The sequence below is a fragment of the Neodiprion virginianus genome, chromosome 1 (assembly GCF_021901495.1).
Source record: "Neodiprion virginianus isolate iyNeoVirg1 chromosome 1, iyNeoVirg1.1, whole genome shotgun sequence".
In the NCBI taxonomy this organism is placed as follows: domain Eukaryota; kingdom Metazoa; phylum Arthropoda; class Insecta; order Hymenoptera; family Diprionidae; genus Neodiprion; species Neodiprion virginianus.
The window spans coordinates 935053-961122 of record NC_060877.1 but is presented as its reverse complement, the minus strand read 5'-3'; the positions used below and the strand labels follow the sequence as shown (position 1 = coordinate 961122).

At 41.6% G+C, this 26070-nt stretch overlaps 1 protein-coding gene across 2 annotated transcripts; it reads left to right on the top strand.

The window, feature by feature from the left end:
- Nucleotides 1-1430: 1430 nt before the first annotated feature.
- On the top strand, nt 1431-19439 carry LOC124305346 (fibril-forming collagen alpha chain-like). 2 transcript variants are annotated; one of them, XM_046764655.1, is made up of 30 exons: nt 1431-1849; nt 3775-3876; nt 4200-4295; nt 4834-4968; nt 5293-5382; nt 6203-6237; nt 6338-6412; nt 6492-6605; nt 6702-6849; nt 6933-7057; nt 7599-7805; nt 8094-8192; nt 8578-8686; nt 8775-8962; nt 9372-9588; nt 9667-9755; nt 10112-10273; nt 10819-10980; nt 11233-11430; nt 12349-12493; nt 13163-13423; nt 13634-13767; nt 13845-14114; nt 14895-15110; nt 16688-16777; nt 16868-17249; nt 17338-17562; nt 17702-17874; nt 17993-18214; nt 18437-19439. In XM_046764655.1, exons 1-30 carry the CDS (start codon nt 1627-1629, stop codon nt 18581-18583), a joined length of 4839 nt encoding a protein of 1612 aa, XP_046620611.1. In that variant the 5' UTR covers nt 1431-1626; the 3' UTR covers nt 18584-19439. The 2 variants fall into 2 exon arrangements, with proteins under 2 accessions (XP_046620611.1, XP_046620620.1); XM_046764664.1 differs by lacking the exon at nt 4834-4968 and having other exon boundaries at nt 1433-1849.
- The last annotated feature ends 6631 nt before the right edge of the window (nt 19440-26070 follow it).

Here is a 26070-nt window from a genome sequence, read left to right as displayed (position 1 = left end):
AAATATATCAGTCCATTTCAGTTTATGCAAAAAAAATAAGAAATTAAGATTAAAAAACATCGAATATTTCAATCGTCCCCCGGCACGTGTTAATAATAATCGTAGATTTTTTGGGGTGCGGTCGAAAGAATTCAAAAACGAGCAAAGGAACGAACACTCTAGCGTGTATCCAATTTTGTTCTATTTGATCATAATACTCCCTATTTCCCCAAAAAAGCCTGTAATTATATTTTAATAATTTTTTACTGCGCAATGTTTAAGTGACAAAAAAAAAAAAAAAGTGAACCGTGACAATCCATATTAACGGCCGCTGTATTGTGATACGTAGCGTTAATATATAATTTCGTTTACAAGTTTCCACTTCGCAAATCAGACCGCATTGCTAGAGCGTATCTCGCGCCTGTACGATATCATAGACAGTGTCATTAGATTTCGAAATTGTCTACAATGCGTGCATCCTACTATATCATCTTGTAGTAAAAACGTATATATGTAAATGTATGCGGTAATACGTTACGTGCGTATCGGCAGTATAAAAATATTAACAATTCTGATTTATGACCACTTCAAACGAAGTAGGTGTCCCCGGGTCAATACAGACTATTGCTCTCACTTGTGGCGGTGATGAGCTCGCGTGCACGCACATGTGTAAACAAATATTACAATTTAGTACACATCGACTTTATGTACGAGCTTCCAGAATGCGGCCAAAATGATAGTATGTATTAGGATTTAGGACGAGCGCCTTCTAAACACGCAGTTAGTTGGCTCGCTGAACAGATTCTCGCAACTGCATCCAATTGCTATATCGGCGAAGTTCTGTGTTGTATGACTTTGTATTGCCTGATATTACATACGTCTACTACCGTGCCTTCGGCTAAAAACCCTAGAGAAGAAAATGAAAAGGAAGAACGATAACAGCGGAGGAGCTACGAAAGTAAATGGAAATTAATCAATCAATTATCTCACCTTCGTATTAAAATTAATTAATTTTTGTACGAAGTCGATTGCTTGCAGCTTTTTTGCTGAAATTTCTGATGAAGCCTTGATATCGTCAGTATTCTCAATCATGGAAACCTCTCATCACCCTGCATTATGATGCATTGTGATACGTGAACTGCGGGGTTGAGACAGGAGCGTGAGGATCGATCGCATCTGCAGAAATGGTAGTCAAAAGACGTTGTAGGATTCCCGGGAGTCTTTCCTTATCTCCAATTGGGGGCAAGTTGATGAGAGGAGTCGATGATGGCTCCTTCGCCTCCTCCGCATCCCCTTCTGGCTTCTCTCATTTCGTTCTCTTCGTCTGAAATGGAATCGCGACGATGATCGCCGTTCGGCGGCCGCATGGCATCGGGTAGGGGAAGCGAATGGGTCAGGGCAACTGGAAGAGATCAAACGGCTCGTGGTCGATGCTAAGGATGATGACCCCCTCAATCCCGAGTTCCAGCATCTGCTAAATAGATGACACGAAGTAGCTCGAGAGTCTAGTTGCCCTCAGCCTCAGCTAGAGGTGGGTCGGCTCCTAGGCGCTGCTACCAGTGTAACTACGCTAAGGCATCACCGTCAACAGAGAGTGACAAGTAACCGAAGACCGATAACGAGGAAGAGGAAGAAAAATCACCTGTCATGACCGGGAGAAGCGGCCGAACCCGGCTCCTTCTTCTGGGGATTGCCGCCTTCCTGGTCCTCCTGGAAAGCACCGAAACCCAGGCGGCGAGAACCAAGATCAGGCATCACCGTATAAGACCGGTTCAGGCTCAACAGCCGGACACTGCACGTAACACCGATTATGACTATGAACCTGAGTACTACGACACCTACGACGACTACGAGGAGCAAATCAAGAACGGTCAGTTTACCATTCATACCCTTAAATTGATTCCTGGGATTCGTCTCCCGACCTCTCCTTTCACTACCAATCACCGAACCAAGCTCATATCACCTCTAGTCGCTGCTCATCTTCAATCCCAATAATCACAGATTTCTGCAGCCCTTCTGCACTTTCAATTATGTCTGTCGCACCCTCTTGTCTACGGTAGATTATTAAACGGATTGTTCTGATCAATTGTCAATGATTTCGCATTGAATCGCACGAAATATGGTTGGTATCCCATTGAAATAAATTGAAATATAAACATTTCGTTTACCCTGGGTAACCAGTAGGTACATCTTGTGCATCTTGTGCAAGTACTGGTTGGACTTGAACGGGTACCTATATCTGTTCAAGCGAGGTCAATTGTTACGAGGATGAAAAAGTGAGGATATAATCTTTAAGTTTGTCATAAAATTGTATAATGTTACTGTTACTGGATCCCCGTACCGTAGTGCTGATTATTCTACAGTGACGCCAGTCAACCACTCTGCAAGAGTTTATGTTTGCTTTATTTTCATTAAGCGTCGAGGTTCCGGCACGTGCTAGAGTGTAAGTCGTACGATTTAATGGGCTTACGTCTCTGCGTAGAACGGTTTTATTGTAATTAATACGCATATATGTTTGCGTGTTCCTACACACCATGGATCCGCCGATGAATTTTGATTTGCATATTTTTGCCTATCATAAATCAAGAGTTGTCCATTTTAAAACAAAGGGAATGGAATTGATCAATCGACACAGTTTCAAGCTATCGGATGTACAGAAATTCATTCTGGAGCAAAATATTTTTTTGTTCTAGGCTCGATTCATATATTACATACGCATATATATAAATTGTAGTAGGATGTGATGAAAAAGTGTTTCTTACAATCTATCACTAATTTCGAAGATTGATTCATCTCCATTGGAATACCGTTTAGTTCGGATTAAACGCCGGCATTTAATTCGTTGAATATCTTATATATGTTTTTCTGCGCGCCCCCTCGTGCTTTCGCCATGATCGTCTAGTAGGATATGAGAAATCCTAAATTTAGCTGAATTTTTCTAAACCGTCACAAACATCGCGTTCTATTTCTATTACAGATTCCCTTAACAAGTAACGCGCATGCTAACGAATCCTTATCGTAAGGTTCAGAGGTTGATATGTCGTTAAATCTAATCTTCAGGTCCCTCAAGGCGCCATCAGCGCCAAAGCGTTTAATCATCGCTACATCTTGGTGTTTATCGTAACCTTTATACAGTCATACATTGTAAATTATTTCGTGACTATCCACAGAATATTACGAAACTTTATTATGTTCATATATTATGTAGTCGGCGTACACATCGCTCACACAATTACGGTCAATATAACATGAAATATGCCACTAGGCAATCTCGTGAAGCGATTGTATCTGCGATAATCGTCCATGCGTACGTTAAAAACTCGGCTAGCGTTAAACTCGACCAAAGTTTGTTCTTTCGAACGCGGAAATGTGCCGAAGTGGCTTAAGATTGAATGACGAACGAAAGATGTCCGAGTTGCAGTAGGTCATCATCCACCCGTCGACCGACTCTTATCATTTTCTTTTCTTCGCCGTATCTTAATCGTGACAACGGAATGCGGTACAATTTCCTCAAGAGAAATGCCCCTGATTCAATTGAGACTCTACTCATTGGATCCGCGACTCTCCGTTAATTAATCCGGACATAACTTTATAATCTTTCACCGCCTAAGCCATAAGCTTAAACAATTAAACAATTAGTATACAACTAGGAAGTTGAACCATGCAAGAGGAAACAGTACCTCGCATCAATTAATGTACTTTAAATTTAACTGTAGCTTTATATAAGAAATATCACTAGTTTGGTTATTAGAAAATATTGAACAAATTTTACTTTTTCTCTTACTTCTTCATCAGAAACGCAGCCGTCCGTAAGTCCCGTACCAGAAGAAAACGGTGCCCCGCCAGTAAGACCAACGTCTGCATCGTCTGGATCAACATCATTTGGTGAAAACTTGGGTAATATAATATTGTCGTAAATTTGACGTTTTCAGGTTCGTTTCCAGGATTTGCATCATACAGTTACAGAACATTTTTTTCCATTAATTTTTTCGACGTAATGCAGAAACGTTATTTATGTGCCGGGGCTAGAATACGTTTATAAAATACATTTGCGAAAGAGTTTCTTTTAAACATATCTCTCATGCAGTAGAAATTTGCGGAGTACTCTCCGATTGCCGACGAGTTAAGCTTCGAAAAATTAATGCTTTGTTCGCATCAAGTCTACCGCCATTTAATGAATCAATTCCCATTCTGAGCATATTTATATTTGTGATTCACAGTCGGTCCGAGACTGCCCGGAAGTGCGCCGACAACATCATCCCCTGATAATCCGCCGACTGAGACAGTTCCGGAATCGCCGGAACCACCAAGCGGAGGTGACGTAATTATATACATATACCTATTTTACACGATGACTGACACATGTATCGTATGAATCACTCAGAAATCGCCCCTATAACGTATTGTCTTAATTAACTAATTTACCCTGCTGGATGACTTCCTCATCGTTTCGAATATTTCGGGATCCATACTCTTTCTTTTTTTTTCTACGTTTATCACGAAGACTGTGACAATGGGCAACTTTTCCACTTGGGATTCTGGTGTATTACTTATTCTATTTCCTATTTCACCCCCTCATTATGCATTTTCATCACCTAGCCGTAATAAAAAGAAATTGAATTATTAGGTAGGAAGGTATCTCAATATATTTAGGATGTGACGACCTACCCTTCTTCCAATTCACAGCAACATCTGGATGACATTTTTATCGCTGAAAAAAATAAGAGATAAATTAACAGAAATATGACTCGAGCAATGACGAAATAGCTTTGATTCTTAAACCGTTAGAAAGGAATTAATCTGGTTAGTAAGTTGATTTCTTTCCGATGAGTATAATTGCGTGTAAACGTGTAGGTGGTGACAACGTTGGCTGCACATTCGATGGGGTGCCCCATGGAGCCGACGATGAATGGAAGCCAGACCGTTGCACATCGTGCCGCTGTATTCGGGGAAAAGCTGAATGTTCCCAATCGATTCCATGCCTATCAGGTTACGTCGAATGATACTTAATTTTGTAATATTCTTTTCGCGGCTAACGACATGTTTGATCATCGCGTTTTACTATAAAATTTAAAACTTTTATCTGAGATTTGTCTTCGCGATGTGCGATTGAATATTATTTCTCTTTTCCTAGTTCGCGCCCTTAATAATTATTCAGAAGCGCGTAGTCGATTGAGGGGGTGAATAAAAAAATACACTTTTATAAATAATAAAAAAAAAACAAAGAATCAGTCTCCTTTTCCCTACGGCCCCTCAGTTTTGATTTGAATATCTCTCTTCAACGGTGAAACTTGAATTTTGTATAATTTTCAGGTGGAAATTGCGACGGTGTGGTCTGTGTTCAGATATCCTGTGAGACAGAACAATACATTCCTCTGGGCCAGTGCTGTCCCGTATGCGCAGGTATACGATAGTATCAATACACACTAGGGTGGTGCATTTTTGAACTTTTTTTTTTAAGCGCCACTCAAATAATCTGTGATAAATAATAGAAAAAACAAAATTGTCGAAAAACCTGGAGGAGGTAGGAAAATATTTAGAGGTCGCTACCAATTATTGTAATATTTGTTATTTATTTTCTTGTGTACACCTTACGGACTTGTACGTATATATTAGTTTATTTTTTCCGTATCGAGGTCCAATCAATCGTTCACCAATGAACACCAAATCACGCCTAACAATTCCGTAATCGTCTCGGAGAAATTTGGATAACAGTTTTTGTTACCGAAATAGGAGTATCGCATCACCTTAATGTTCCTACTTTGTTTTCAGTACTGATTTTTACGAACAATGATTAATTGGACCACGATACGAAAAAAAAAATAAACGAATAACAAGTCCGTAAGGTGTACATATAAAAATAAATAAAAAATATCACAATAATTGGTAGTGACCTCTGAATATTTTCCTACCTCCTCCAGGTTTTACGACAATGTCTTTTTTCAATATTGGTCGCAAAATTTTCGAGTGGCACGTTAAGAAAAAAAAAAAATCAAAAAATGAACCACCCCAATACACACGCACGCACACAATATTTGTTTGGCTTGGATAATGTTGACGTCATTCAAAAGATACGACACGCGACATGTAACAACGAAGCTATCATGACTGGTCCACCACGGACATATTTTTGCTTCAAAATTACTTGCAAGAATAAGTCATTCATCATAGCCAAAAGAACTGAAATTGCAGACATCAATTTAGAGTTAACCGCATGTTTCAGAGCCTGGACCAATAACAGGAGGAGCCGCTTCCCTAGTGAGTAGATCAACGATACTCTATTTCCATTCCTATGTCAGCCTAATTTTTTTCCCTCTGAATCAATTTCATCCATTCATTCGTCTTCGTTAAATTTCAGCAACCAAATTTACCGTCAGGAATTCTCCCGGGAGAGAGCAATCGGGTCAATTCAATTGCAGTCTCCGGTCCAAGGGTACGTAAAACGTTGAACAACTCTACGCTCAGTCCTTTTGACATTTGCTTCAGGCTCATCATTTGTAAATAAATTTCAGGGAGAGCCGGGACGCCCGGGAGACGGCGGTCGTCAAGGAGACGCGGGATTTCCGGGAACCCCCGGCACTCCAGGCATTCCTGGACCACCCGGACCTCCGGGACCCGCACCTGACGTAAGTTACGTAATTTACTTACGCAGAAAATCTTAGCTTTCGTTAATATACCAAGGCGACGTGAAGATCGAGATGTTTTCTTTATCGCCACTCTAGGTGTCCCTGTACTATCAACAACTCGCCTTGTCGCAAGCTGGACAAGACAAAGGTCCTACAGGAGCTGCCGCACCTTTGTACGGAGGTCCTGACGCATATGCTTATATGCAAGCTCAGGTTGGTCCCGTTGGACCTCGCGGGCCTCCAGGTACGTACTGTTTTCTCAAACACATACTGGTATCACGCTCTTCTACAAGTTTTAAACACGATCGATTTCGCGTTCTCCACAAGGACCGAACGGCAATCCCGGTCCTCAGGGCTTCCAAGGAATACGAGGCGAGCCCGGAGAACCCGGACCCATGGGACCAACCGGCCTGCCGGGACCTCGAGGATTAACCGGACTTCCCGGAAAGGATGTAAGATTTCTCGTATCTATGCTTGTAACCGAACAATAACGTGTCGCGGAATAGGTACTCTTAGAGAATTTTTGAATTTCTATTCGTTATTTTCAGCGAAGAGTTTCCTTTTTCATTAAGACTCAATCCCATTGAGCTCCTTGACCGGTAAAAATTTTGGATTCATTGCACCGGTCCAAATTTTCTCGCCGCATTAAAATTTCGATAGCAAAGTCGAAAATAGAGATAACCAAATTTCCCAAGCGGCGTTTTAAACGGGACACATTCACCTTCGTTTTGCTTATATAGAAATTTTTTTACGACTTTTTTACACCCGGTACGCACTTTTGATTAAAAAGTTCGAAAAATCAATGCTTTTCCTATGAGAAAAAGTAAGGCTTTCTAGGGGTGGGTAAATATCGAAAGAAACAAAGCAATAATTTTTCAAAATTATTTCAAACCAATTTGAGAGGTGTGACCATCGGAATTCGATTTTACTCTCCTTGACGACAGATCTAACGTACATCCTGGTCTTATACGTAAATTTAATATTGTTGCGAAGGGTAACGCTGGCGAGGACGGAGAGTCAGGGCCTCAGGGTTCTCCGGGCCCTATGGGCCCGAGAGGTCTACCGGGAATGCCTGGCCTTCCTGGTATGAAGGGACACCGTGGATTTCCTGGTCTGGACGGAGCGAAAGGAGAGCAAGGTCATTCGGGAGAGAAAGGATCTTCCGGTGGGCCGGGACCGATGGGTCCCATGGGGTTAATGGTAAGTCGAAACGCGACGTATTCTGTACCGTAAAGTCGCGTTCGGCATGTAACGTTTTCATTGGAACGCTAATTTCTGTTACTCAGATGAGGACTTACCGGTCGCACTTTGGTGCGATTCCCTAATCATCCTAAATTGAATAAACAACAATAAGACGATGTCTGTTGGATGCCAGACGCGTCAGCGTTGATTTCCAAATAAATATACGATACGATATTAATAATCAGAGAATCCGCTGTTTGGCTGGCTAGGCTCAGGTATTTGCAATACTTGTAATGTTTGTTTCAGGGTCCAGCTGGTCCGCGCGGCGAGCGAGGGCGCGAAGGATCTCCGGGACCCCCGGGAATCCGAGGAATCGATGGCATTTCAGGGCCACCCGGAGTGCCCGTAAGTATTGAAGAGTTTTCGCAAATATATCGTTACGAAGGGTGGAATCATGCGTTTTGTCCCCCTTTCTAATGATCTATTAATCATCATAGATAATAGACGTATAAGAGCTCTCATATATGTTTTGAAATGAATAAGGTTGCTGCGTCAACCAGCATCAATGTAAAAACTAGTCCTGTTTCACAACAGACTTTAAACTGAAAACATTAAACGCATTTTCCAATCTTTCAATTTTTTCCTATCTCGTTCACTTCTTCATTGCTCAATGAACCCGTATTTAATTTCCGTAATACCGAAAAGTGTTACAATACAAGTGAACACTTGTACATTGGTAGTAGAAATCATCTAAGAGTTATAATCCACCGTGTCTAATTTTGTACTTCAGGGTGTACCAGGAAAATCAGGACCTCCCGGTTTTCCGGGTAGCCCCGGTAATAAAGGGGATCAAGGTGCTCAAGGTTCTAAGGGCAGTATGGGTCTCCAAGGACCAAGAGGTAACGACAAGAATTTCGATCAAGATATTTCCTCCTCGATGCGCGCGTATTGACGTTGAGTGGAAACAAACTTTGACTTTTTTAAAAGGCGAATCTGGACGCCCCGGCCAACCTGGAGAATCTGGACCATCCGGGCCGCAAGGAAAAGATGGTTACCCGGGAGAAAAAGGGAGTACCGGAGCACCCGGGATGCTGGGACAACCCGGTTTTCCTGGAGTTCGGGGGCAGCCGGGGCTAGCTGGGAATCCGGGAACTCCGGGAGCGAAGGGGATGCCGGTAGGTAGAAGCCTTAATAACTCACGCAAAAATAACTTGTAAGAAAAATAACTTATGACAAACATAAACTAAACATAAAATGCTGTATCAAATTATGGCAAGAACGAAGTTAATTTTTATTTTTAAAAAACCGCTAATGATCAAAACTTCACATTAATGACAAGGCTACAGTTTGTTCGAGATATTAAATTTAATTTTCGATTTAAAAGAAAAAGTACCAAAAATAAACATATAAAATAAAAATTATTCTTCAAAATAACAAATTGAGTAATAATCACACATACGTGTATTAAATAATATAAAAATTAAATACGAGTTATCTTTGTCATGAGTTATTTTTGTCTGGGTTATTTAGCCCTAGTAGCGAAAATTTCGCTCGCGTCTTTAACTTCGTTTTTTCAATGCAAAGGGCTTGCCAGGCGAAAGAGGATACAAGGGTGAAATCGGGGCGAAGGGTGACTCCGGAGCTCCCGGTCCTCGCGGTATGCCCGGACCAGCCGGCAACGAGGGTAAAAGAGGAAAGCGAGGAATGCGAGGTTCCATCGGGGCCTCCGGGCCTCCGGGTGAACGCGGAATACCCGGTGTTCGCGGGCTTCCCGGTCCCGACGGCGCCTTAGGGCCCAAAGGTAATTTTTCCCCTTTTTCTGCATGTTCCGGTTACATGAAGATAGCCAACTGACAATTTGTCCCTTTCGATATCTTAGGACAAACCGGAGATCGTGGACCCGTTGGAGGAAGTGGTCCAAAGGGTGCGACCGGAGATCCAGGGAGGCCAGGTCTGCAAGGCTTGCAGGTTTGTTGTGAAAGTTGTTTGCCCTACGTATGCGTAAATTGGATTTTACGGTCAAAATCATGCGCAATAGCGAATAAAATATAGTAAGCGCTACTAGCACAGAAAATTAAGAGAGAAAAACACTATAGAAATCACTACAGAATCAGTTCGAATAGAAATTTACAAGAAAATCAGAGTAATTCAATTCTTATTCTGCAGTTACGACGTCGCTCAAAGATATGAAATTAATTAATTACTGAAATCATGCAGCCATTCGCACCTTTGCCGACTCTCGTGCGGTGAACCGCACTCGTGGTGTAAAACAGTGTTTTCCACATTAGATACCAAAAGTACTATTTCCCATCGCGTGTTCCTAGGGTCCTCGAGGGTTAATGGGACGTCCTGGTGGACCAGGAAAACCTGGGAATCCGGGAGAGCGAGGAATTCAGGGTGCGGACGGAAAGCCCGGTGATATCGGACCAATGGGACTACAGGGATTACCGGGACCCCTGGGACTTCCTGGAGACAAAGGATACCCAGTAAGCACCTATCGACTTCTCAAACGAGGACTTGCAAGTAGAAAATCTATTCGAAATCCGATATGTCCTTATCCTCGATAACCAAAGTTTGATTTGTAACTGAGTACCGATCGTCATCGGTCGGATTACCCATCGGTGATGATTCCAAACCCCTTCAGCCGGGTACTTAGAATCCATAAGGGTCAGTTTAGGAGGGAGTATGGTAATTGAAAAACAATCATTTGATACGTGATTAATTTAATAAGAATAATTTATTCTCCGTCTCTAGGAGATCACTAAGAGTAACACAATTATAAATGTGCAGGTGCTGCAATCAACTTGTTTTTGTTACACTATGTCTACTAATGTCTAACATTATAGTATAGATAACGGAGCGGCAATAATATATATCTGAAACGTTATGAAAAATATACGGATTAGCTAATCGTACGTGTTAGAAATCTAATATGCAGGCGAAACCTGAATATCAGCGGAAGGCCGTTACCGTGAATCTACGGTGTACCTAGATGTTTATCGCTTGTAAAACATTCGCTTGTCTACTACAGGGAGAACCTGGAAGAGACGGTGAGCCAGGTGCACAAGGTCCACCGGGGCCCAGAGGTGACTCTGGTAAGGACGGACCATCGGGTGCACCAGGTCCTCAAGGACCGCCCGGAAGCGATGGAGGCCGAGGGCCACCAGGTCCCGCAGGTCCCAGAGGATTCCAGGTAGATGATTCACGACGGCGGAGGATTTAGCTGGTGCCGTGATGCCCGCTAAATGAATGCTCAATATGTTCATGTTTTATCTTCAATAACCGTGACGAACTTACTTTAACTAACGGTTATTTCGGGTCGATTGCGTTACATGTTACTCTTATGAATTCCGGTTTTAGACCTTAGGGGAACGGCTTAAGCCTTTGTTATCTTAAATATTATGGTATATTATATTCAGGTATACAAAAGTTTCTCTCCTAACAGGGAATGCCTGGAAGCAGCGGTAACCCGGGAATGCCAGGGAAGGACGGAGAAGTAGGACTTCAGGGTCCACCCGGACTTCCGGGACCTTCTGGAAATCGAGGAGAACGTGGTTTTCCCGGGGAACGTGGTCCAGTCGGGTCACCCGGGGCACCGGGACTAAGGGGAGAATCAGGATCGCAGGGCAATGACGGATTTCCGGTAAGATTTCCAGACTTGTTGTTACTCGAAATAAATTTTGCCACCACCCAGTAAACGCAAGATGGTTTAGAACACGTTTGCTTCACGTAAAGTTGGTGGGAAAATTAAACTAAATTTAAAGAAAATCTCACGTTAGCGGATTACGTGTATACTGTAATTTTTTTTAGACAACTATTACATGGTTTGTTTACGTGTAACCACGTTAATAATACGTGTAAGTTTCAGTGGTTCATTACCGTGAAAAAGTATCGTTTTATCCACACGAAGAGAAAAAAGTCTTTAAATCAACCGAGTCGATTTAGTTGGATGAAAAATTGTTGCTTCAATCATTATTTTGCGAGAATAAATATACAGTAGTTAATATAATAAATTCAGTCAGGTCAAATCGACGAACCGAGTTGTTTGAACTATGCGGTTGATTTGATTGAAAATTTGATAGGTCCAAAGACAAATATATCTCGTCATCCAAGTCAGCAAACGTTAACCCAAAGTCTGTGCGATAGTTTGGCAGAGTGGATGTAGGCAATCAACGTTCTCCAAACACGTTGATGTGGATGGTGTAAAATAAGGGTAATACACGTGTTTTAAACGGTGAAAATTCCGTGAATCAGGCGGACGTTTGTTTGTAACACGTGTTGTTTCAACATACATTACACGTTTATTCTAAAAATGGTCATTTTATTATTCCACCATTTCTAAACATGCATTCCATCATTTTGTTTTTATTAGGCCTTGGATTCATTTAAATGATACATGCGGTTATTTTGAACTCGACTTCATTCCTGACCACATTTCCTGGAATGATTTTTGCGATTTATCCAAACAATTTTCTGAAACTTTTGATGGTCACATTTAAAAAATGTTTTCATTATCACCCAATGGGAAATTAAAATTCAATAAAATGTTTTTATGACTCAGGGTATCCCAGGATCCAAGGGTGATAAAGGACACTCAGGACTGCCCGGGCTAATAGGATTGCCCGGACTTCGGGGCGCGCCAGGAATGCCTGGCGATAAAGGAGAAAGAGGATCGTACGGGCCCGTGGGTCCTGAAGGACCAGCAGGTAGGTTGCCCACATAAAAATGACAAATCAATTCACTGCCATGCATAAGCTAGTCTGAATTTGAGATGTAGAAATACCGGTATTAAGATTCTCAGTAAAATTGCCATAAAAAAACACCATAATCTTACCGTAAATTGACGTCATGTTATTTCATCTAATAATTTTGTGTTGTGAAATTACGGTCAAAATTTGTTTCGGTCGTTTTAGGGCAAAAATAGTGCAACACCACCTATTTAGATACAAAAATACCGGTCACGTTTTTTTTTTTTTTTTAGTAGGCAGCAGTAGCAGGTGATTTTTTTTTAACTTTCCATAACGATAATTTTCGTTTTGTTTTTCAGTAGAAAGCAATATAACATTATGAACAGCCGATTATGAATATATTGATAAATTTACTATGGTTTTATTACAAAAATATATACCTAAAAAGATGATTCTTAGATTTCTTTTTAGTTATTCTTAGAATTTTTTCCTTAGATTAAGTATGTACTTTATGATGTGACCAATGTGGTAATTTTATTCGTAGTTACTTCACCAGTTTGCGACGGTAATAACGTGGTTAATTTACCGGTCACGTTTATCACTTACGTCTCTAGTCTGTAGTTCTGTACAACGGCTACTGAATTCGGGTGTAAAAGATTAATTAACACGTGTAATTAACGCTCATAGGAAGAATGGGCGAGCGTGGGCCGCAAGGACCAATGGGACAGCCGGGGCCACCCGGGGAACCAGCTGAGCGTGGAGACACCGGACCTCCGGGAGTCCCTGGTGAAGCCGGAGCTCCTGGTAACCCCGGAGAAAGAGGACCTCAAGGTCCCCAAGGCCTTCAGGGCTTCCCCGGACCGCATGGTCTTTCCGGATTGCCCGGTGTGAAGGGGGAGCGTGGGTATCAAGGATTGAAGGGAGACCAAGGGAGCCCTGGAGCGACAGGTATAACGAAACAGCTTTCTGCCGCCAGTGCTTGTGGAAATTCTTAAGAGTCAACCATAGTGATGTCTTTTATTTTTCTGATACCACCGCATGTGCACACTTACGAGTGATAGTGTCAGAAAAATAAAAGACATGACTATGATTGACTCATAAATTAGACTTGATTGATGGAATATTAGGCACCTGACCATCCGTTTTACTTGTAAACAGGAAATCCTGGGGAACCGGGACTCCCGGGTCTGGTCGGATTGACCGGAGCCAAAGGAGCTCGGGGCGAAGCCGGTACCAGGGGTGAACCTGGATTGATGGGTCCTCCGGGCTTGCCAGGACTACTAGGAGCTGCGGTAAGCACTTTGTTGATAATCACTTGAGTACAATCATATTATAGAAATGTGACCATTTATTTTTTTCCTGAGCTCAGGGTCAACCAGGCGCTCCGGGAGCTCCAGGTCTCGCGGGGCTACCGGGGGTCAAGGGAAGCCAGGGGGACACCGGTCGAACCGGCAATCCCGGACCGATGGGTAACCCTGGAATGCCAGGAGTGGAGGGTATGAAAGGGGAAAGTGGATCGGAGGGGCCGCCAGGCCTGAGTGGTCCACCGGGGCCGCAAGGACCGGCAGGAGACCGAGGAATGCCCGGACTACCGGGGCCCGCGGGAGCCGTCGGCCTCAGAGGGATGCGAGGTGCTCCAGTGAGTGAAGAAGCTTGTTGTTGTCGTAGATGGAGTTCCTCCGTGCCGAAAATTTTTGATAGATTGCCAATTCCGAAATTGTTCGGTTCGTTGTCCGGTTTATGTCAATAGATTTGGGTTCGGTGATGTCCGTAATCCGTACGAAATATATCTTAACGGAAATCCGAAATGATCAGGCCAAGTCCGGAAAGTGGGCCTTTATGGCTATGTTATGTACAACAACACCTTACACAACAATATCACGCAATACAATACACTTAACACTTCGACTTGGTAAAATGCATTTACAAGTCGACAATACACTAATAACTCAAACGTAGAAACACATGACAGACGCTTTTGGTAATTTCTGTATATACTAAACTTGAAATATTACACCACTTACGAGAAAGGATATCATGATTAAGACTCTGAATAACTCATTAGAAAACAATTTTTCCGTAAAACTGCATTTGGAAAATGGACTTGATTTTTCAAAGTTGATTATATAGAAAATTTAAAAAATTTGTAATGGTTTAAATTGAATTAGACGAAATAGATTTCTAACAAGGAAGTTCGTACAGATTACGAACTTGATCGATCCGGTTTCTGATTTAATTTTTAATGCAGACGAACTATGGATCGAGGCGGAACAATTCCGACTTCCATATAGAAAATGGTTACAAAAATATTCTACAGAAATGATTCTGTAGAATATTTGCACTGCAGAACTGATTTCTGTAAAATCGATCCTTCTCCTGTCTGATGACGATAGCGAAAGTAAACAATCGACTTTGACAGGGTGAAACTGGATTACCCGGAAAACCAGGACCCGAGGGACCGCTAGGACCTAACGGAATGCCTGGCCCTGCCGGACCTCCAGGTCCTGGTGGTGAGGCCGGTCCAGAAGGGTCTCCGGGAAAACAAGGGCAACCGGGAATTGCTGGAAGGCCTGGAGACAAGGGACCGCCTGGTATGCCTGGATCGTCCGGAAATCCTGGACCGAGTGGATTGCCTGTAAGACACTTTTACTTGCTACATAGATACCTAATGTTGACCGAGTGCATTCGGAGAGGAAAATATAGTGCTCCGGGCAACACGCGTAATTATGTAGGTCTTGAACCCAATTGCCTCAAGTTGCGTCCTTGCTTGTTATTTTTATTATTGCAATAGAGTCCATGATGGTATTCAATTATTGTCACTGTGTACACCAGTAATAATACTTAGATCACTGGGTGAACACGTATTGATTTCTTAAAGGTGCAAATACTGCATGGTGGTATCGTGATGGTTTTCCTACATAAAATCAGTATCTCTAGTATTTATCAGTAGGTAAGAGGTAAGAGCCGAGAAAGTTGCAACGACCTGCCCTGTATGTTATCAGTCAAACATTGAGGATTTGTTACTTGATATCAGCTCAAAAATTGACAAAATTGGGACCATTCATTATACGCTTTGTTCAGTTGCTCGTAAAGTTAATCGGCTTGTCGAAGATTATGACGTTCTGAAAAATAGCTACGAATCTTTGGATTCTCGGGTATCTGCAATTGAAAATAGTCAATGGTCGGTTAGTAAAGATCCTTTGAAACAACTTAACGAAGGTACTCAAATGATAATAAATAATAATTTAACGTTGAGAACATTGCAGTTAGACACACAGGCTATGGCAGATTAAATGACTGTAAGTGGAATGTATGTCACTAGTGCTGCGATTAATAAGGTGGAGCGTATGTGAAGGCCTGATAGAAATCGTGTGAACCGTCACGATATCGTGGTGAAATTTAGAGGCCAAAGCATGTGAATGATTTGATGGAGAACATTAAAATGTTCCTATCATCCTATCCAATCATCAAAGTTGGAACATTAATAAGTAGTCGTACTCGAGGGTCGGATGCCCAGTAAATCTACATCCACCAGCGTTATACAAACTTCGTCTATAAGTTAATAAACAATATCCCAATATTCTTCTGAAGAATATCTGGATATGCTATTTTGTGCTCTGTGCGCGTTATGCAGCTGATAATTAATCACCAATTAAATTATGGTCCTCAGTAGCTATTGAGCCATTAAAAAATGTTTTAGATCGCCAATCGAATTTTTCCAGTTTCTACAATTAATAAACGTAATTCTACAGCTAATAAATTAAAAGTATATCATATTAATGCTCAATCATTGAAGAATGAAAGATATTTCGAACTGTTCTTTTAATATTTTAGAACGCATCAGTATGACATTGTACCAGTCTACGAGATTTGATCGAATCATCTTACATCGGATAATCTAGTATCTTTGCCATTGTTTGTCTAAATTTCTATCTTGTCTAAATTTGAGGACGAGCATCCCGAGTATTTATTTGTGGAAGTGGCAGAATCATCTAAGCAAAAAATTTTGGTTGGTGTTTTTTATAAGCCACCTAATATAGATCACCTTGATGATCTTGAAGACGAGGTTGAAACTATTTTCATATTATTCAGCAATGTCATTATACTGGGACATTTTAATTCGGAGGATCAAATAGAACTTCTTATCTCTCTCAATATTTGAAACGTAGAATACGACAGTCTCGTCAGTACATTCTGTTTTGAAACCGACAGGGACCGCCAGGACAATCTGGACCACAAGGACCGGCGGGAGAAAGAGGCCTGAGAGGAGAAGCCGGCCCTCAGGGTGTCGAAGGACAACGGGTAAGGATCGGTGATAGCGCAATTATCGCAACTCCGAACTATCTTTAAACCCTACAATTTATCTAAATACCGCTATTTGTTTTTACTCAGGGTGCGACGGGTAAGCCGGGGCCTGTTGGTCCCGAGGGAATAAAGGGTGATCGCGGAGAGCCCGGACCAACCGGTGCGAAGGGACACCGGGGGCTGATCGGGCTTCAAGGACTGCAGGGATCACCGGGTTTCCCTGGTGAAAAGGGAATGGTCGGAGCTCCTGGCCTGGATGGAAAGAACGGAGAGATTGGCGTGCGGGGTCTCCCAGGTAGAGACGGAAGCCAAGGGCCTCAAGGTATGCCTGGAAACACGGGGCCCAGGGGTCCGCCCGGAGAAGAAGGACGACACGGAGCAACTGGACCACCGGGACCACCAGGTCCCCCGGGACCCCCGGGAGAACTTGGCCTTGGCTACGACGCGGCATCTTTGGCTGCTCTTCTGAGTACGTAAATCAAGATTTTGTTCGTACTGTGATATGCGCAAGAGCTTGTTAAGTATTCAAACTTTTATCGCATGGACCGTTTATGCAGACGCTGGTCAGGGCCAGAGTAAGGGTCCCGACCCACTGAGCGGTGATGAACCAGCAAGGATATTCGGCAAGGATATCACCGAGGCAGAGCGCAAGGAACTTATAATGAAAGCGTACGAGCAGCTCAAAGCGTCCTTCCAGAAGTACGTCAAACCGGATGGGCAGAAACAATCGCCAGCAAAAACCTGTAGGGATCTTTTCGTCGCATACCCGGAAAAACCGAGTGGTGAGCGAATCGGAAATCATTTCGACAAGCAATTGTTAATTGGCGAAGGAATTTTAATATAGTATGAACACCCATACCCACGATCGAGTAACGACTAAAAAACACGTTGAAAATATTTCTTATTTCTTCCCCTTCGAAGGCGAATATTGGATAGACCCGAACGAAGGAGACCAGCGTGATGCAATCCTGGTTTATTGCGATGTTGAAAATCGGAAGACCTGCCTGTTGCCGAAACCGCCTCAATCCCCCGAAATCACATATATCGGTAACGAACAGGAAGTTTGGCTGAGTGAGATGGAAAACGGAATGCAGGTAAAACTCGATGAGTAATTCGAAGAAGAGATATTCTATGGGAACTTGAAGTTATACCTTCACCTGTGAATAACTTTGAAAAAACCGATTGTAAATTGAATTTTTCACCGTATCGCAGATTACTTATAAGGCCGATACCAACCAGATAAGTTTTATGCAACTACTGTCCAGCCATGCTGAACAAAACGTTACTTACCACTGCAAAAATACCGTCGGCTACTTTGATTCCGAACGACGAACATACAGGCGGGGATTGAAGCTTCTTGCGTGGAACGACGTCGAGCTTACACCCCGTGGTAATCAGCGGCTGCGGTACGACATGATATTGGACGAGTGTCGGGTACTGAAGTTTTAATTCAATTTTTCTTTAATTAAGATTCGAGAAAATTGTGTCAATACTGGAACGTATAACTACATGAAGACCCCAACGAATAGAAAGATGTTACCATGTAAACTAGATTAAATAGTTCGTTCATTGGCCATTTTCATTTATTGGCAGAATCGAACTATATTACTTCAGATTTCCTTGCAATTTTACTAATTTTTTTTCCTCAACACGCAGGAACGTTCTCACCAATGGGGCAAGACGATGATCAGTTATCAAACGGACAAACCGGTTCGTCTGCCGATATTAGACGTTGGCTTGAGGGACGTTGGTAAGCAGGATCAGAGATTTTCAGTGGAAATTGGTCCCGTGTGCTTCAGATAAAAATCGATTGATGGTGATTCTATGTCATTTGTCTACCTGAATGACCGGCTTACCACGCGTTCTATTGTATGATTTTTGTATTTTGAATACATGCTACTTTGAGCACTAATGGTTATTTTTCATTCGTATATAACGTTCAAAATATACGCATATGACAATTTTGCAATTCAAATGTATACCAATACGCATATAAATACTTGAATATACACATATCTGAACAATATCACGTATATCTACATGAATTAAGCGTTGTACGTAATTACAGGTGTAAGATGATTACGGATCGCAAATATCTATACATTTATACATATAATGAAGCATATGGTACCGACCTGTACAGTTACAATTATTGAGATCGTTCAAAATAATTGTTATACTTGTTATAAAAATGAATGATGTGACATGTAATGTAGTACATGTTATGTAGTACATTATTTGATATTGCACTACGAATATATTAGTTGAGCGACTGCAGCAGAATGCATGTAAAAGTCTCACACTGCCAGCATATGATCTAGGTATATTCATATTTTACGCTAAGGATAAGTAAGTTTGCACCTCTTATGACTTAAGTTAATCGAAACAAATTTAGAGTTATCTCGAATAGGAATCTTCGGCGGAGAATTCTTCAACCTAGGATATCACTTATTTTACTCACTACATAAATACACATAATTGTACTCATTGCACGACATTTAATCTATAGGAGTTAAGTATTACTTTGTAAATACACAATAAACCCAATATAAACGTACGCTTGGACTATTTTTTTTTACACCATGTTTTTACACCATGTAAGTAGATATTTATGGCGCTCTCGAAATATATATTATCTGGTGGATATTCACGCATCACATGCCGATGTCTACTGGTAGAATTGATTGCCCCCCACAAATCTTCGAACGTGACGTTCGAAGTGACGTGACAATTAAGAGGTTTGAAACACTGACTTTCTGCAATTCGATGTTGACTGTGATTCCTAGTGATCATACCCGACTTGTCAGATGAGAACCAGCAAGTTGTTGATTTCGGTGTCTCGCTTGGTCTTATGATGAATGCAAGTATTTTTATAAAAGTATTTGGAATACAAAAATTTGTTGGGCAATGCCAGAATGAGAGTAAGGACATATTTCAGGCGGTCGGTAATGTTCGCATGTAGTTGAGATTATCATCTATTGAGTCGTTCTTTGACGTTCGACACGATTATGCTTGGAAAATGCGAGGTCAAAAGCTATACTTATTCGGAAGTTTGGTCGTGATAACGACATGTAGTACTCTTAATGCATTAATAAGACCTTCGAAAATTCAAACTAGACATATGGAATCTCGGAAGGCTGCTAGCGATGACCATACTGAAAAAAATTTATTTTCTGACTGTAACTCTTGATGCGTTCATCGCAGCCTATTTTTGCCGAAAATGCAAAGGGGTTACTATACTTACTTTTTCTTCATTTTTGGGGCCGAAAATTTTTGGTCTCAGATTCAATTTGAATGACCCTATTCTGACTAATTGGACCCCCAGGAACTCAGAAAACGCAGCGAAAAGTGCGTGGGATCACCAGGAAAGAAGTTACGAAGAGAAAAGCACCTGCTCAAAAATGTCGAAAACACAGGTTTTCGTTTTTTGGCTCTAACTTTAGATGCGTTGAGCTCCGTGTATTGGGACTGCGCCTAATCGATTTCTCTTGCAAAATTACGTCGGAATTGTGCTACAATTAATTTATTCCAGCACTTTTCAAAATCGCGAAAATTTTCGCCAAATATGCAAAGGGGTTAGCCTTACTTTTTCTTCATTTTTGGAGCCGAAAATTTTTGGTCTCAGATTCGATTTGAATGACCCTCTCCTGACTAATTGGGCCCCTGGAACTCAGAAAACGCAGCGGAGAGTGCGTGGGATCACCAGGAAAGAAGTTACGAAGAAAAAAGCACCTGCTCAAAAATGTCGAAAACACAGGTTTGCGTTTTTTGGCTCTAACTTTTGATGCGTTGATCGCAGCGTATTAGGACTGCGCCCAATCGATTTCTCCCGCAAAATTACGTCGGAATAGTGCTACAATTAATTTATTCCAGCACTTTTCAAAATCGCGAAAATTTTCGCCAAAAATGCAAAGGGGTTAGCCTTACTTTTTCTTCATTTTTAGGGCCGAAAATTTTTGGTCTCAGATTCGATTTAAATGACCCTCTCCTGACTAATTAGACCCCCGGGAACACAGAAGTCGCAGCGAAAAGTGCGTGGGATCAACAGGAAAGAAGTTACGAAGAGAAAAGCACCTGCTGAAAAATGTCGAAAACTCAGGTTTCCGTTTTTTGGCTCTAACTTTTGATGCGTTGATCGCAGCGTATTGGGACTGCGCCCAATCGATTTCACTCGCAAAATTACGTCGGAATAGTGCTACAAATAATTTATTCCAGCACTTTTCAAAATCGCGAAAATTTTCGCCAAAAATGCAAAGGGGTTAGCCTTACTTTTTCTTCATTTTTGGAGCCGAAAATTTTTGGTCTCAGATTCGATTTGAATGACCCCTTCTGACTAATTGGACCTTCAGGAACTCCGAAAACGAAGCGAAAAGTGCGTGGGATCAACAGGAAAGAAGTTACGAAGAGAAAAGCACCTGCTGAAAAATGTCGAAAACTCAGGTTTCCGTTTTTTGGCTCTAACTTTTGATGCGTTGATCGCAGCGTATTAGGACTGCGCCCAATCGATTTCTCTCGCAAAATTACGTCGGAATAGTGCTACAATTAATTTATTCCAGCACTTTTCAAAATCGCGAAAATTTTCGCCAAATATGCAAAGGGGTTAGCCTTACTTTTTCTTCATTTTTGGAGCCGAAAATTTTTGGTCTCAGATTCGATTTGAATGACCCTTTCCTGACTAATTGGACCTTCAGGAACTCCGAAAACGCAGCGAAAAGTGCGTGGGATCAACAGGAAAGAAGTTACGAAGAGAAAAGCACCTGCTGAAAAATGTCGAAAACACAGGTTTCCGTTTTTTGGCTCTAACTTTTGATGCGTTGATCGCAGCGTATTGGGACTGCGCCCAATCGATTTCTCTCGCAAAATTACGTCGGAATAGTGCTACAATTAATTTATTTGAGCACTTTTCAAAATCACGAAAATTTTAGCCAAAAATGCAAAGGGGTTAGCCTTACTTTTTCTTCATTTTTGGAGCCGAAAATTTTTGGTCTCAGATTCGATTTGAATGACCCTTTCCTGACTAATTGGACCTTCAGGAACTCAGAAAACGCAGCGAAAAGTGCGTGGGATCAACAGGAAAGAAGTTACGAAGAGAAAAGCACCTGCTGAAAAATGTCGAAAACACAGGTTTCCGTTTTTTGGCTCTAACTTGTGATGCGTTGATCGCAGCGTATTGGGACTGCGCCCAATCGATTTCTCTCGCAAAATTACGTCGGAATAGTGCTACAATTAATTTATTTGAGCACTTTTCAAAATCGCGAAAATTTTCGCCAAAAATGCAAAGGGGTTAGCCTTACTTTTTCTTCATTTTTGGAGCCGAAAATTTTTGGTCTCAGATTCGATTTGAATGACCCTTTCCTGACTAATTGGACCTTCAGGAACTCCGAAAACGCAGCGAAAAGTGCGTGGGATCAACAGGAAAGAAGTTACGAAGAGAAAAGCACCTGCTGAAAAATGTCGAAAACACAGTTTTCCGTTTTTTGGCTCTAACTTTTGATGCGTTGATCGCAGCGTATTAGGACTGCGCCCAATCGATTTCTCCCGCAAAATTACGTCGGAATAGTGCTACAATTAATTTATTCCAGCACTTTTCGAAATCGCGAAAATTTTCGCCAAAAATGCAAAGGGGTTAGCCTTACTTTTTCTTCATTTTTGGAGCCGAAAATTTTTGGTCTCAGATTCGATTTGAATGACCCTTTCCTGACTAATAGGACCTTCAGGAACTCCGAAAACGCAGCGAAAAGTGCGTGGGATCAACAGGAAAGAAGTTACGAAGAGAAAAGCACCTGCTGAAAAATGTCGAAAACACAGGTTTCCGTTTTTTGGCTCTAACTTTTGATGCGTTGATCGCAGCGTATTGGGACTGCGCCCAATCGATTTCTCTCGCAAAATTACGTCGGAATAGTGCTACAATTAATTCATTTGAGCACTTTTCAAAATCACGAAAATTTTAGCCAAAAATGCAAAGGGGTTAGCCTTACTTTTTCTTCATTTTTGGAGCCGAAAATTTTTGGTCTCAGATTCGATTTGAATGACCCTATCTTGACTAATTGGACCTTCAGGAACTCAGAAAACGCAGCGAAAAGTGCGTGGGATCAACAGGAAAGAAGTTACGAAGAGAAAAGCACCTGCTGAAAAATGTCGAAAACAGAGGTTTCCGTTTTTTGGCTCTAACTTGTGATGCGTTGATCGCAGCGTATTGGGACTGCGCCCAATCGATTTCACTCGCAAAATTACGTCGGAATAGTACTACAAATAATTTATTCCAGCACTTTTCAAAATCGCGAAAATTTTCGCCAAAAATGCAAAGGGGTTAGCCTTACTTTTTCTTCATTTTTGGAGCCGAAAATTTTTGGTCTCAGATTCGATTTGAATGACCCTTTTCTGACTAATTGGACCTTCAGGAACTCCGAAAACGCAGCGAAAAGTGCGTGGGATCAACAGGAAAGAAGTTACGAAGAGAAAAGCACCTGCTGAAAAATGTCGAAAACACAGGTTTCCGTTTTTTGGCTCTAACTTTTGATGCGTTGATCGCAGCGTATTGGGACTGCGCCCAATCGATTTCTCTCGCAAAATTACGTCGGAATAGTGCTATAATTAATTTATTCCAGCACTTTTCAAAATCGCGAAAATTTTCGCCAAAAATGCAAAGGGGTTAGCCTTACTTTTTCTTCATTTTTGGAGCCGAAAATTTTTGGTCTCAGATTCGATTTGAATGACCCTTTCCTGACTAATTGGACCTTCAGGAACTCGGACAACGCAGCGAAAAGTGCGTGGGATCAACAAGAAAGAAGTTACGAGGAGAAAAGCACCTGCTGAAAAATGTCGAAAAAACAGGTTTCCGTTTTTTGGCTCTAACTTTTGATGCGTTGATCGCAGCGTATTGGGACTGCGCCCAATCGATTTCTCTCGCAAAATTACGTCGGAATAGTGCTACTAATAATTTATTTCAGCACTTTTCAAAATCGCGAAAATTTTCGCCAAAAATGCAAAGGGGTTAGCCTTACTTTTTCTTCATTTTTGGAGCCGAAAATTTTTGGTCTCAGATTCGATTTGAATGACCCTTTCCTGACTAATTGGACCTTCAGGAACTCCGAAAACGCAGCGAAAAGTGCGTGGGATCAACAGGAAAGAAGTTACGAAGAGAAAAGCACCTGCTGAAAAATGTCGAAAACACAGGTTTCCGTTTTTTGGCTCTAACTTTTGATGCGTTGATCGCAGCGTATTGGGACTGCGCCCAATCGATTTCTCTCGCAAAATTACGTCGGAATAGTGCTACAATTAATTTATTTGAGCACTTTTCAAAATCACGAAAATTTTAGCCAAAAATGCAAAGGGGTTAGCCTTACTTTTTCTTCATTTTTGGAGCCGAAAATTTTTGGTCTCAGATTCGATTTGAATGACCCTTTCCTGACTAATTGGACCTTCAGGAACTCAGAAAACGCAGCGAAAAGTGCGTGGGATCAACAGGAAAGAAGTTACGAAGAGAAAAGCACCTGCTGAAAAATGTCGAAAACACAGGTTTCCGTTTTTTGGCTCTAACTTGTGATGCGTTGATCGCAGCGTATTGGGACTGCGCCCAATCGATTTCTCTCGCAAAATTACGTCGGAATAGTGCTACAATTAATTTATTTGAGCACTTTTCAAAATCGCGAAAATTTTCGCCAAAAATGCAAAGGGGTTAGCCTTACTTTTTCTTCATTTTTGGAGCCGAAAATTTTTGGTCTCAGATTCGATTTGAATGACCCTTTCCTGACTAATTGGACCTTCAGGAACTCCGAAAACGCAGCGAAAAGTGCGTGGGATCAACAGGAAAGAAGTTACGAAGAGAAAAGCACCTGCTGAAAAATGTCGAAAACACAGTTTTCCGTTTTTTGGCTCTAACTTTTGATGCGTTGATCGCAGCGTATTAGGACTGCGCCCAATCGATTTCTCCCGCAAAATTACGTCGGAATAGTGCTACAATTAATTTATTCCAGCACTTTTCAAAATCGCGAAAATTTTCGCCAAATATGCAAAGGGGTTAGCCTTACTTTTTCTTCATTTTTGGAGCCGAAAATTTTTGGTCTCAGATTCGATTTGAATGACCCTTTCCTGACTAATTGGACCTTCAGGAACTCCGAAAACGAAGCGAAAAGTGCGTGGGATCAACAGGAAAGAAGTTACGAAGAGAAAAGCACCTGCTGAAAAATGTCGAAAACTCAGGTTTCCGTTTTTTGGCTCTAACTTTTGATGCGTTGATCGCAGCGTATTAGGACTGCGCCCAATCGATTTCTCTCGCAAAATTACGTCGGAATAGTGCTACAATTAATTTATTCCAGCACTTTTCAAAATCGCGAAAATTTTCGCCAAATATGCAAAGGGGTTAGCCTTACTTTTTCTTCATTTTTGGAGCCGAAAATTTTTGGTCTCAGATTCGATTTGAATGACCCTTTCCTGACTAATTGGACCTTCAGGAACTCCGAAAACGCAGCGAAAAGTGCGTGGGATCAACAGGAAAGAAGTTACGAAGAGAAAAGCACCTGCTGAAAAATGTCGAACACACAGGTTTCCGTTTTTTGGCTCTAACTTTTGATGCGTTGATCGCAGCGTATTGGGACTGCGCCCAATCGATTTCTCTCGCAAAATTACGTCGGAATAGTGCTACTAATAATTTATTCCAGCACTTTTCAAAATCGCGAAAATTTTCGCCAAAAATGCAAAGGGGTTAGCCTTACTTTTTCTTCATTTTTGGAGCCGAAAATTTTTGGTCTCAGATTCGATTTGAATGACCCTTTTCTGACTAATTGGACCTTCAGGAACTCCGAAAACGCAGCGAAAAGTGCGTGGGATCAACAGGAAAGAAGTTACGAAGAGAAAAGCACCTGCTGAAAAATGTCGAAAACTCAGGTTTCCGTTTTTTGGCTCTAACTTTTGATGCGTTGATCGCAGCGTATTAGGACTGCGCCCAATCGATTTCTCCCGCAAAATTACGTCGGAATAGTGCTACAATTAATTTATTCCAGCACTTTTCAAAATCGCGAAAATTTTCGCCAAAAATGCAAAGGGGTTAGCCTTACATTTTCTTCATTTTTGGAGCCGAAAATTTTTGGTCTCAGATTCGATTTGAATGACCCTTTCCTGACTAATTGGACCTTCAGGAACTCCGAAAACGCAGCGAAAAGTGCGTGGGATCAACAGGAAAGAAGTTACGAAGAGAAAAGCACCTGCTGAAAAATGTCGAAAACACAGGTTTCCGTTTTTTGGCTCTAACTTTTGATGCGTTGATCGCAGCGTATTGGGACTGCGCCCAA

Excerpts from the sequence above, each read along its gene's own strand:
- LOC124305346 (XM_046764655.1), top strand. The coding sequence starts at position 1,627 with ATGACCGGGAGAAGCGGCCGAACCCGGCTCCTTCTTCTGGGGATTGCC. Across the intron at positions 5,383-6,202 it reads GTGCTGTCCCGTATGCGCAG|AGCCTGGACCAATAACAGGA; the intron begins GTATACGATAGT and ends CGCATGTTTCAG. Across the intron at positions 13,424-13,633 it reads AGGGAGCCCTGGAGCGACAG|GAAATCCTGGGGAACCGGGA; the intron begins GTATAACGAAAC and ends ACTTGTAAACAG.